This window comes from Pleuronectes platessa, chromosome 11 (assembly GCF_947347685.1).
Source record: "Pleuronectes platessa chromosome 11, fPlePla1.1, whole genome shotgun sequence".
In the NCBI taxonomy this organism is placed as follows: Eukaryota; Metazoa; Chordata; class Actinopteri; order Pleuronectiformes; family Pleuronectidae; genus Pleuronectes; species Pleuronectes platessa.
In genome coordinates this window covers 10,233,582-10,246,631 of record NC_070636.1, presented here as the reverse complement: position 1 = coordinate 10,246,631, position 13,050 = coordinate 10,233,582, and the positions used below count along the sequence as shown (strand labels likewise).

Here is a 13,050-nt window from a genome sequence, read left to right as displayed (position 1 = left end):
CAACAAAGTAATCCCTTGGATTAACTAAACATTTAGTTTGACAGATAAAATGAAACTGTTCTGCCCAGGTCAGATTAAAACTGTTTTAAATCTGCTTTGGTGCGTTTCAGGTACTCATCCTGACAATGGTGGGTAGTTATTGGAGAATGCAGTGAAGCAGAAAAATAATAATAATAAACATTTGTATTTTTAACTTTTTCTTGCAATGTGAAAGGTTATTCCAACACACAGAAACAAAGTATTTCTTCCACTTTTCTCCATTATCTTATTATGTGTCCTTCAGAGGCCCAATAGTGTGCATCAAGAATTTAAATTCACCTAGCTTTGTAAATGCGTTAAGTAAGGAAATTGTACTATTTCTAATTTATATCACATTTGAAATATAAAAGCAAATAGTGGAGAAAAAATTAAGGACAGAAATAAAAGTAATACCCTTAACAACACTCAATTCACATGAGGAAAATAATGGAAAAACAGAATTACTGCCGTTGTATCCTTCCACCAACCAGTGCAGTTTCAGGCTTTATTTATATTTTTTTACTCATATGAGGTCACCATGACCTTTGACCTCTGACCACTAAAATCGAATCAGTTCATCTTTGTGTCTTAATGACAACTAGTCAAAATTTGAAGAAATTCCCTAAAGGCGGAGTTGAGATATCACGTTTAAAAGGCAAAAACCATGTCCTGTGAGGCCAGCATGACCTCGACCTTTGACCATTCAAATAGAATCAGTTATTCTGTGAATCTAATTTAACATTCGTACCAAATTTGAAAGGATTCCCTTGAGGCATTAGTAAGGAAACGTGTGTTTTATGATGTTGATCTTTGACCTCCAAATTCCTCAACCATTAGTCCAAGGGAATGTTTGTGGCAGATGTAATGAAATTCCCTCCGGGTGATCTTGATATATCACATTCACAAGTAAAATGACATTGACCTTTGACATTCGACCACCTAAATTTTTTTTTACCAAAGTCAAAAAGGTTCCCTAAAGATGTTCCTGAGATATTACGTTCACAAGGTTAAGAAACAGTTTGTGAGGTTGCTTATCTTGTTTACAAAATGGTACGTATATGGAGGCAGCAACGGACGACCTGAAAACACGAAGCTTAATAAATGAACAGATGAATTTTGATTTGCTGTTTTACTAGCTGCAATCTCACCATTGCAATGTGTATGAATTTGAATTTTGACCGCACTCTTTCCTGCTGTGTGCTGTTACAGAGGATGGAACTAGATTATGTTATTTATTCGTTCAGCTCCGTGGTTTCAGCTCCAACTCAAAATGAGGTCAAACAGCGGCGTAATCTTTGGCATCCGTTTGTCTCATTTGCAGTCTGTCGTCTAGGGACCCAACCTGCTTCAGTCTCATTTGTCGCGGCTCAGTCAAAGTATCTGTCTGACAGCTCCACAACAAACAGATTAATTTCAGCATCAGTACGCTAACAAGTCAGGGTGCATGAGTCATATTTCCCATGATGCTTTACTTCCAGTCCAAGGTGGGGGTGGGTTTTCCTGGAGTCCATGGACGGGAGACACCTCTGAGTAATCTCTGTCATCCGTGTTGTCACTGGAGCGCCATGACTAGAAGAGGAGAATCCCTGCAGCCAGAATAGCAATGTACTGTACAGAGAACGTCGACCGGTATCACCGTACCTCCATTTTTACCAGAGTATGTTTCATTCTTATGATTGTATTGATTTTGATTTCCAGGCCTCTTGACAGGACTTTTTATCCCGTCGGATCATCTTTTCTAATTCATCCATATAAATCGTTTTTTTATAAGACTCTTTGACTTTTACCCCAGGATCAAACTTAAAGTCGGTTGTTCATCATATCGCCCAGGAGGAGCCGTTAGCGGCGAAGGAAAATGTCCGGCATCAATCTGCTGGCATCCTTGGAGAGGAGAGGAGAGGAGGGGAGAGGAGGGGAGGGGAGAGGAGAGGAGAGGAGAGGAGAGGAGAGGAGAGGAGGGGAGGGGAGAGGACGGGAGAGGAAGGGAGGGGAGAGGAGGGCAGAGGAGAGGAGAGGAGGAGGAGGGGGGGGGGTCATTGCTTCACTAAATAACAAACACCAGTCTAAATCATTATGAGTTTCCCCTTCAGCAGCTGCTTATCCATCAAGGAGACAGATCGATGGTTTGATGTGAGCTTTGGGACGCTGGTGACTTTGAATATTATAACCACAGGGTGAATGTGATGCATGACCTTCCCCTAGGTGGGACATTCTTTAGATTCTGACCCCCCCTGTCAGTATTGGGTGGTATGAAGGGAAGAGGGTGTTTTTCCCCTCACTTGGACTTTCTTCTTCTGATTTGTGTGGAAGTGCGTCGTGCACATGTAGCATGAAATCAACAATTATGAATCATGCATCGGGCTGCATGCAGGGAAATACAGACATGTGCTCTGCAGGAAGATAATTGTAGTAAACCATCCATATGTGAATGAATGACAGTTCCCGTAGTGCACGGACTACGTGTTGCATAGTAACCGCTTGGATACAAAGTCCAATAACCACAGATGTGTCAAGAACACGATAAGCAATTACACAAGACAGGAGGTGTTTCCCTCTGCAGATTATATCTTGGAGTTAAACCCACAGCAGAGCTCCGTTTGCATTGGTAGGCTGGTATATGATAAACAAGCTTTACCAGTGTGGCAGCAAGTGGCAGCATTTTGCATTTAGACGACACATCCTTTGAAAGACAAGCACCAAATCATGAGCTCCATCTGCCATTCCACTTAAATTTGAGTGTCCAGGAAATGCCATGACTCCTTCATCCTAATTTGAATTCAATTATTTTATTTTTTTATCTGATCCAGATCCTACAGCGCTGCAGGTTTGATGCTCTCCAGTTGCCAATAGTAACCAAGGCTGGCCAAGAGCAAAAATCCACTTGGCAGTGAATGAAGCGGGGGGTGATGAGGGTGGAGGGGGTGTTTAATGTCGCTGGAGATTACAAAGACCACAGCAGTTGTCAATGGAAAGGCTGCTGCAGCCTCGGTGCAATGTCCGCACCGAAATCAAACAGCTCCGGTCACGAAACAAAGTCTGGTGTATTTTAGTGTGTGCTATTCTGTTTTCTAAAATTATTGTGTAATCTGTTATGTAACCTTTGTGTGCAACAGTGCTTGTTGTGTTGGGCCTAGAGAGGACGCGGTGAAGTGGATCTCAAGGTAAAGAGTCTATTTTCGTGAAGAACCAGTGCCACTGCAGACCTGAAGAGACTATTTGCATTATCCAGCTGCTTCAACTTTTGGGATAACTCTGAGATATAATGCAATCCCATATTTCACCTTCCTCGAACACAGGAGCTGTATACAAGTCGCAAGTGCCCAAAGCCTCTCGCTTGTTCTTGGCTCTTCTCCTTTTGAAAGAGGATCTAAAAAAGCTGTGGCTCTTCGCCGATGAAAACTTGACCTGCCTTTCTACGAAGACTCCGGTGTTGTCCGCCTTCTTGGTCTATTGAGCTGCCGTCCAGGTCCATGTGGCTTTGCTCAAAGCCATAGAGCTCACAGAAAACAAGGAATGACTTAAACGTGCACCTTACTGAATCAGGAACTGTGCATGGATGATGGACGTATAACTTTCCCCTCTGTGTAAATTATGGCCCCCTCATGGCCTCTAAAGAAAGAAAGACAGAAAGAAAGAAGAGAGGTTTTTACATTTTACCTACCAATGCCAATACATATACAAGGTATAGAAATACAATTAAAATATATCAATATGACTTATTTCCTTTTTATTTATTCATGTATAAGAACACAATTTATTCCTCATGGGACAAAGAAAAGACACCAAAAAACTCAAACGTTCCTCTGGTGCACTTGCTGCACCGTGCGCACTCGGGGGGGGGGAGCATGCAGAGGCTCTTCATTCAATAGCAGGGGGGGGCTTCAGCCAGGCATTACGTATTTGCAGTTCGTCTCTCCGCCAGAGGATGGCGCGATCGGACCTGGGCGGAACCAGCAGAGATAGAGAGAGAGAGAGAGACAGAGAGAGAGAGAGAGAGAGAGAGAAAAGGGGCCGGATGAGACCCTGCAGGAGTCTGCCAATAACAGCCCGAGTTGGAGGCTGCGCGTACTACGGAGCCACACTGGGGTCTCAGCGCGCATCGCACACCGAGGGAGCAGGCGGGCACAGTCGAGTCTCCCCCCCCCCCCTCCCGGGAGAGAGATCTAACACGGCGTCGACTGCAAAGACAAACACGGACTGTGGTTAATTCCTTTAGGCGGCATTAGAGTCCTGCACTGCCCCGGTGGAGGCGCCTGCACCGACACAGTGTGGCACCGCGCTCCCGTCTCCTCAAATCGTGAGTAGCCACCGCGCGTATACCTGGGAGGACCAGAGGCTGTGTCAGTGTTTGTGGGGTTTGCATCTGGATTATCACTCTACAAACACACACACACACACTCACACACATACAAACAAACGCACACACATCGATAAACACGCACACACACACACACGCACACACAAGTGGCCGAGCGACGCTGGAGTCAAATCACAGGGATTACAATTGTTTGTAAAGCTCTCCGCTGAGCGCGCGTCATCTTCGTCTGAGCAAAGTGCCGAGAAACCTGCTCCCCACCCCTGGACTTTGGGACCCGAGTGAGGAGCTGCCCGGGGATCTGCACCTGACAGGAGGAGGAATCCGCGGGAGAGAGGAGCCAGATTTGAGCCGCTGAAAAGGGGGTTGGAAGTGAGAGTCCTGCGAGAATGCCTCTTGCACAGATCGCAGAGCCATGGCCCACCATGGAGCTGGTGCAGCTGGAGACGGAGGTAATGAGCAATGACATGTGTCCACGTTTGTTTGTGCACGAGCAGATTCTTTTTTTAATTTTTTTGCAACTTGCCTTTTTAAGTTCAGTGGGAAATAAACTAAATACCTTCCCCAACATCGAAAGTCTTGAGTCCCCACTTCCTTAAAGAGCTTAAATGGCTACTTTAGAATTTTGGAGTAGGTCAACTTCCTTTATAGCTGGTAATGTATCTCCTGTGTTTAAATTAAAGTCTCCCCTTTATCAGTCTCTCTCAAAATGTGCCAAATGGACTGTCCATTTTCCAGTGGACATAAAGCTTATTTATAAGTAAAATGAAATTTGGCTGCCAACTCTGGAGTGGTGTCCCTAGCTGTATAAGTTTGTTGCTTGCATCTTCAAGTTTGTTGAGACGCTGGACTGTTACAAGCTGTTTGACAGAGAAATGATTCACCATTAGGTTTCAAATGGTTCCAATTAACCCTCTTTCACTGGAAGTCACCAGCAGCTCCATTTCCAAAGCTCCCAAACACAAAGACCAGCAGATCTGAAGGACACGCACAGGCTCATGATCCCAGTCTGTAACAGCTAACACCTGCAGAGTTGTTACCAGTATGTCTGGTATTTCAGCAATAGAATTACAACAAAAGTTCAATATAGATCCACATATTGCTTATGCATTGCGCAAGCACAGTGAGGAAGTCGTTCTCATGGTCATTTGCTTTGTGAATAATAACTTTAATTACCCAGCACCTTTCAAAACAGCCGTTACAAAGAGGACAGATATAAACAAGAATACAGAACATCAGGACACAGACTGTAGATAAGATAATACAGCATCATTTCAAAGTAATGGCAAAAGAAAAGGAAAAACACGAGGCAGCAACTTGTTCCATGAACGGTGCACCAACACAGTAGATGGCGGTAATGCACCTTGACGTTTGGTTACTACGCACAGATAAAAGCAACATGAGCAATAGCAAAAAACAATCGGATAAAAGTTTGTTTAAGAAGAGTTTAAAGCCACAACCTTCACTCTGGAGCCAATATCAGTGTTTAAACTTTCAAGACATAAGAATGTGACACATTGTGACATCAAACGATCTGACAAGTTTTTGTCCATATCACCCAATTGAGATTCCATTGTCTCATGCATGAAGGAATCAGGAACTAGGGGCCGGGATGGCGATCATTAAAAGATCAGACAACAGGATAAGCTGTCAGAGCAGTGCATTTAAAATTCAACAATGTTTAATCATCAGTCGGTTTCAGTGGAGTGATTTGTTTTTCATCTTTTCTCATTCTTGGAGATGGTTTGCAGTTCAAACATGCTGACACCTGCACTTGTGATATTCTGTTTGTGCTGCAGAGTTTTTAATTGAACACCTCGGTTGCTGAAGGTCGGGAGGACGTCTTTGTTTAGCATGGATTCTAAAAAATATGGAATATTTTCTGTTGTGAGCACATGGAATGTAGGAGGAGCGATAGAGAATAGCTGCGCTAATAGGGCTCAGACCCTATTATTCTGATGCAGCATAATTATTCATGAATTGGCTCTTGAACAGACTGGTTGCTTAGTGAATACTGTATGCCTCAATCACACTACGGCTCTTATGTGCAGAAATAGGTTGCGAAGAGGCAACTCGTGGAACTGGCTGCACTGGTTTGAAAATATCACTCTCTGTTGTCAGTCAGTCTTGATCTAAAGATTCGCTATTTTGAAGAAATCTGCTGATTATTTGATTTCTCTATACGCGTGCATTTCCCTGTCTGATGGATCGTTCTGTGCACATAATTACAAGGTGCGTTCAGATCGCTCCACCAGAGATGAGCGACATAATGAATGAGGCTCATTTCTCGCGCCCCTGATTAACTGGTAGTGGATATTTAATAAATGTCGCCCTAATAAGCAAGCGGTGCTGAGGAAATGATTTGCAAAAGATGTGAGTGAAAAATGTTTGTTGTTGTTTTCAGCAGCAGAGTTCGCTCATAAAACTTGACGCCGTAATTGACGAAATACTGAAGTTGAGGCGTCTTGACTCATAGATTGATAGATGGATACTTTATTAATCCTGTGGGAAATTTAGATCATCCAGTAGTTTATACACTTAAACACATCACTGACATGCGTACATAAATCACATACAGAGAACATATTCACAGATACAGGAATGCAATGATGTGATTGTGTCAGTGTCCAGTAGGAAAGTGTTCTTGTGCTGCTGGAGTGGATAGTACAATAAAATATATATATATAGAAACAACAGAAAAAATATATATATAAGAATATGTAGTGGTAAAGTCTGTGCATGCGGCTAGTATAGCCAGTAAAGGGATGGACAGTGGGTTGGTATATAATAATTAATCATTGTAATCATAATATAATCATTGAGAGGCGGTGGACTAGTGGCAGAAACTTGGACTATGGGCAGAAAAGGTCTCTGGTTCGTCTCTGGTTCGACTCCACAGAGAAACAACAAAAAGACGAACCTGGATTGATCTGTCCAAAAATCCAAGAGGATTCTCCCTACCCTGTCTAGTGCCCCTGAGCAAGGCACCTTACTCCCCCACCATCTGCTCCCTGTGCGCCGTACATGGCATTGCTCTGTGTGTCCTGCACCAGATGGGTTAAAAGCAGAGGTTAAAATTCCCTTCCATTGCATGAGTGTGCCTTTGCATGTCTGTGCATGTGTTTGGGACAAATACAATTTATATTAATCTTAATCTTAATCAGGCAAGTGCTGATTAAGTGCTCATATTGCTAGAAGTTAGTGCCTGAGGGAGAGAAAGCTGTTGTGATCCATTTTAGAGAAGGAGAAATATCAGTATCGGTGCACGACGAAACGTATGCACCTATGCATTATGCATTGCAGTATGCATTAAGAATCACTTTCGGTAATTTTGAAATGGCGTCATCTTGGCATAATTTATTCAGGAGTCTCCAGTATTTACAGTATCCTGCAGCGCGTTGCGTTGGCCGAGGAGCGTATCGCAGCCGAGCAGATGGTTTGCCGCGAATAGTGCTAAGTTTACTACGGTAAAAATACCCTGCCTTTGCTTGTGCGACGCTCACAACTCTCTGATCAATTTGTGAGATTCTCGTATACAGGTCATGTGTGTGTAAATATCAGCCTATACATCAGAAGGAGAAATTCCTTATATTCTCTTCACATCTCAGTATCCGCCCGTGTCATCTAGAGTCTGTAATTAATTTTGCTCGCACCAGTCACTGCCAGTCAGAGTGGGATCAGAGCCATTTATCCCTGTCACCAACCTACCAGCCAGCTGCACACTTTGCTTCCCGATGGCAGCGTGCGGGAGTCGGCACGGGGCTCCGATTGATCGCGCACAGAGAGTGAGTGAGTCTGGAGGCCATGCCAGGGAACATGGTGGGAGGGATCAAAGCGGAGGCCACAGCAACGCGAGTGTAACCAGTCACATTAACAGATGGGGACAGAACGAGAGACGAGCTTTTTGGGCCGATTTGGAACATTGTGGTTCGAGGTGGAAAATTAGCTTGTATCCTAAAAAAATAACCTCCTGATCTACATGAGGTAAAAACACGCGGCGCCGGCTACATCCAAACTGTTATGGTTTCGTTTCAAAACAACGTCTGCGTCCACACTACCCAGGAGTTTTCAAAACCCTAAAACTAGGAACTTTAAAAAAAACGCAGTTGGACCCGTTTTACGTTAAAATTGTTGTACGGAGGGCAGAAACTGAGACGTTTGGTAACAATAACGCATTCAACCCTGATTGGTTCCTTATCAGTCACGACTTCTACTAGTGACGCTAATTGTCATTAATGCTTGCCCGACGCTTGGTGCAGCCGTCACAAAATGATAATGATCACAGTTTCATCCTTTGGACACCCATAGCTGTTTACAAGCTTTAGTGCCATGCTAGTATTTGGGCTTTGCGTAACTTTTGCCCCACATCGTTGTCTCTGCTCTTGCCTTTCATCATTCCGTTTTCCCCGTTGTGTTAGTTTGGAACTAAGCACCCACATGCAAATAGACAACGTACTTCCATTCACGCACATCACGTGTATGTACGTGAATGGAAGTATGTCAAGTGAAACGTGTTTTCCGGTGTGTCGGTATGGACAGAGGTTGCTTCTGATGCCTAGCTAAAATGCTCATCTGGATGTAGGTCGATTTTTTTTTTTTTTAAACCCAAAAGATACTGTTGTGGATGTAGCCGCAGGGAGATGTGCTCTGAAGCACTGGTTGATGAAATACTGTGTCGCCATCATTCATAATGCGAGTGTCTTATTGAGCTTTAAGCAAAAAAAGCAAGAAATAAATGTGAATCAAACACATTTATTTAATTATTTATTCGTCACTGAACCACTTCTATTGTGAATTAACTAATCCCGAACGAGTCATTTCTGATAAAGGCTCTGTTGAGTCACTGCACCACCTGCATCGGCCGCTGCTGTGAAACATCTGAATCATGCCTCTGCTAGTATTCACGGATCAGAGTCCCACTGCAGAGCTGCCAAGTGGGACTATTTAAAAAGAATCCCTCCCTCTGCCAAACTCAAGTGCAACTCTGTTACTTTGGCCCATTTCATTGAATCAATCAGGTCATTGAGAAATTATGAAACATCATTGCAATTGATACGCAGACGCATGCAAAATATTAGGCATTGAATTAAAGGATGAATTTGTCACTTTTTGTTGTGTAATCAAGTTACAATCAGTCGGAAAAGCACTGAAGTGTTTCTTAGGTAGTTTGCTGATTATTTTCCCTCTTCTAGTTTCTCTAAGACGATGTTGATGATGAGGGGGGGTGATGTTTAATGTTAAAATGTGGCACCCAGTCTGGATTTAAATGCTGGTCTGGATCCATCGATTGTTCCATGCTATGCATTTCATTTAAAGTACTTTATATACACTCCTTTTATAATTCAGAAAAAAAGGGCAAAGTAAAAAGCAAAAGTGTACTGTATGTATTTACATAACAGGACAGCACAAGCCTGAATATACAGAGCACAGACTGTCTGAGCTGAGGGCCTGAGGCAGACAGACATATGGACTTGTCTACAGGGTGGAGTCTTTTTCTCCATTACGTAATCTGACGTATAGACGAGGAGAAAGTGGAGTTAATGAGAAGAATGAGTGCCATGTTTGTCAGCCAGGTGTGGTCAGCGGTGTGCACTCAAGTACTTATGTAAGTGTGTATGCACGTAGGCTTGGTTTATCTGGGTGTGACCTGTGGAACAGTGTGTGTAGCAGGGCTGGGTGGGCATGTGATAACAAAACCCTTCAGTCGAAAGGTGCCAAGAGAAAGTGCGTTCTCATTCCTTTGGACTTGAAGAGTTAAAAGTGTGTCTTCCTGTGAAACTGACTTTAATGTGTCCATCCACAGTGCAGCCTGTGGGGAGTTGTGCAGATTTAATGTCTGAAAAACCTAATTTCATTTCACTTTTATGGCTGCGGACGTCAGAGATAAACCTTTTATCGCAGACTTGACTTGACGGTAGCGGCTTCCATTTCAGGCCTTTACCAAGAGGGTACATTAGTAATGTGACCTGTTGTCAATACTCAGTGGCAGGTTAGATTACAACAAGTTTAGTCAGGTCGAAATTACAGACGACAACACAGAATGGTTAATGTGTTTGCCTGTTGTCTAGTTACCGGGCAGCGTTGTTCTAATCACACAGATTTATCTAAATGCTCCGAGCACCAGCGCCCTGAGAGTGTTTACTTTGTGATGTTATACAGGAGCATACAGGAGTCCTGTGAGAAATAAAAAGTTCTCCTGATTGCTTATGGCCAGTTTTATTACCTCTTGTGAAGTTGTGTGGATCATTAATCGCTTGTTCTACATGTTTACACAACTACTTCCCCCTGCGGGTGATTGCCCTTCCCAGAATATCATATCGTGATCTGTTTTTTAAAACTCAGTGACGGTTCAAAGTCTAAATTATTTCCTCACAACTTGTCGAGAATATCCAGACTCAAAACCAACGGCTTCGTAGACACGTAAAGTGTTCACCGCTAAAATCTCCCCTTTCCATCGTTTAGCTTCAGGACTGTGTGAGTTACAGATGAGTGAGGTCGTCCTGACATTTGACTTGTTCCTTCAGATGCTTCCTTTTGAAGGCGGTTGAACAGATTTGTCCTGTTCCTTCAAAAAGTGTTCGGGACAATATCCTGCTGTGTTCTGCCGACAGGAGAAACGTAATAATTGTTGTTAATTTCAGGCGAATATCTGGAGTCCAGTGCGTGTCTGACCGCAGGTTTAGATAGAGACATGGTGTATACTGGCAAATCAGCCCAGCCATCGGGTGGACGGTTATTACGTTGGCAGGTTGACGTAGCGTAGATCCATGTTGTTACAATAGACTGATTGTAAATGTCGTAGAATGTCATCGTCCATGCAAAAAAACTAGATTGTCGACATCTTCAAGATTGATCACGGTAGGAATTCGTCTGCTCCCTCACCCCTGCCTCCTCGCTATGCTTGGGTTGTCACGTTTGTTCATTGTATTCATGTATCTGACTTTGAGTTTATTTATGTGTGCGTGTGTGTGTACATGCATGCCTGTGCTTTCATTGAGGAAGTGCAGGGGAGGGAAAGCACTATTAAATGGGCCACTTGGATCAGCCATGCAGCGCTAATGAGCCTGAAATGTGTTGAGCAGCAAAGAAGGGAAGGCATGTGTGACCACACACACGCACAAACTCCGGCATTTGCACTCAATCACTTAGAATTCCCGTTGCTGGTCATCACCACACTGGCTTAAACAAACCCCAACACATACACCTCACCGAGGGAAGATAAATGAAAGGAGCGAAAGTGAAGTAAACAAGCAAATCGAGATTCCTCCGCAGAGTTTGTTTTAGCCACGTATACTTCCTCTTGGTTTTCTTTAAATACCCTCTCCTAAAATACATCGGCCTGAGCCTGACTTTAAACTGCACTCGGTTGCTTAATTGCTTCCACGTCTCCCATTCCACCTCACGTTAGGCCCCTGGCAGCTTTTATGACGGGCACACTTTGTCCAAGTTCAACTCTCTTGAAATCACCCTTTGGTGCCGAAAAGCAATACTGAATTTTTCGGGCCCTTACCGATTTTAGGGAGCAAGAAACGTTCAAATACATTTGTTATATGTTCTTTAAACTATATATATTCTGTAGATTGGTAGAGTGTTGGTCCATGTGTTGTGGAGATGCTAGGTTTTACTTTGTGTTTTACTATTTCCGGCACAGACTGTATAAGATTGCAGGGTTGTAGCACCCAGCCAAATAATAGCTGATGATTAGTGAAAGTAAAATATAAGGAAATGCATCCAGTTGCCAAATAAATCCAATCGTGAGATGCAGTGGGGTATTTCAGTGGCAGTAAATTATATCCACGCTCTGCTTTCTTTATGGTCGGATCCTTTTTTCTGGTCAGTACAATATCCCATCAAATCAAAACAGATGCCACTGCCCCTGCACCCTGGAGGGCCTCGCTACGCCCTGAACCCTTCAGGTTTAGTGTTTGATTGTTAAGGCCGATGCTTGTCATTGTGTTGCCCGCCTGCCTTGTTTTGTGTAGTCTGCAAATGAAGAGGAAGGAGGAAGAGGACATGAAGGAAGTTGACAAGCTCAGGGTCTCCCTTCTGTGAGGGAAAGACAAACAAAGAAGTGGAAAAAGGGGGGAAATTGTTTAAAAGGGGGTTCTCACATTTATCCAGAAGGCTTTGACTCTGAGCCCAGGAGTGTTTTTGTGATCAGTTTAAGGGGTCAGTTATCATCAAGGACTTAATTTCACACTCAACCCTCAAATGTTCTTAATGGTTCAGTTTATGTGATGGAAAAAAGTGATGACCACCAGTTGCCCCATGTTGTGGAAATTACCACAAGCCCCATGAAAGTGGCCTCATTGATTACATACAGAAACTGGTTTTATACAGATTTGCCAATTTAAATATACCCCATCAACCTATTTAAGACCTATCAACATTTTAATAGATTTTCAATACAACTCAAATAATTACATCTACTCTATCCCTCATTTAAAAAATAGTCCTGAATCGATTAATCTGTAAATACTATTTTACCTGCTGGACTCATGATGTCTCCTACATCACTGAAAAGTCAAGTCTCTGAGAATGTCTCCTTGAAATAAGCTTGTTGTTGTCGTGCAGACTAGATGTTATATCAGAAACTTAATCTTTTACTTGTTAGCCAAAGTTCGGATGAGCACGGAGAAACTTTAGCCGATAGATTTGAAAACAGCCTTTTTATATCAAACTCTGCACATTCAGGAGGTCAAACATCAAGGTTAAAA

At 43.1% G+C, this 13,050-nt stretch overlaps 1 protein-coding gene across 2 annotated transcripts in view; it reads left to right on the top strand.

The window, feature by feature from the left end:
- The first annotated feature begins 4,171 nt into the window (after positions 1 to 4,171).
- Positions 4,172 to 13,050, top strand: part of rps6ka1 (ribosomal protein S6 kinase a, polypeptide 1) — a 48,604-nt gene continuing 39,725 nt past the window's right edge. The window contains exon 1 of one of the 2 annotated variants that reach the window (XM_053433821.1): positions 4,172 to 4,785. In XM_053433821.1, the coding sequence (XP_053289796.1) occupies positions 4,723 to 4,785 (63 nt within the window). In that variant the 5' untranslated portion in view covers positions 4,172 to 4,722. The remainder of the gene's footprint in view (positions 4,786 to 13,050) is intronic. The other variant, XM_053433823.1, reaches the window with a different exon arrangement.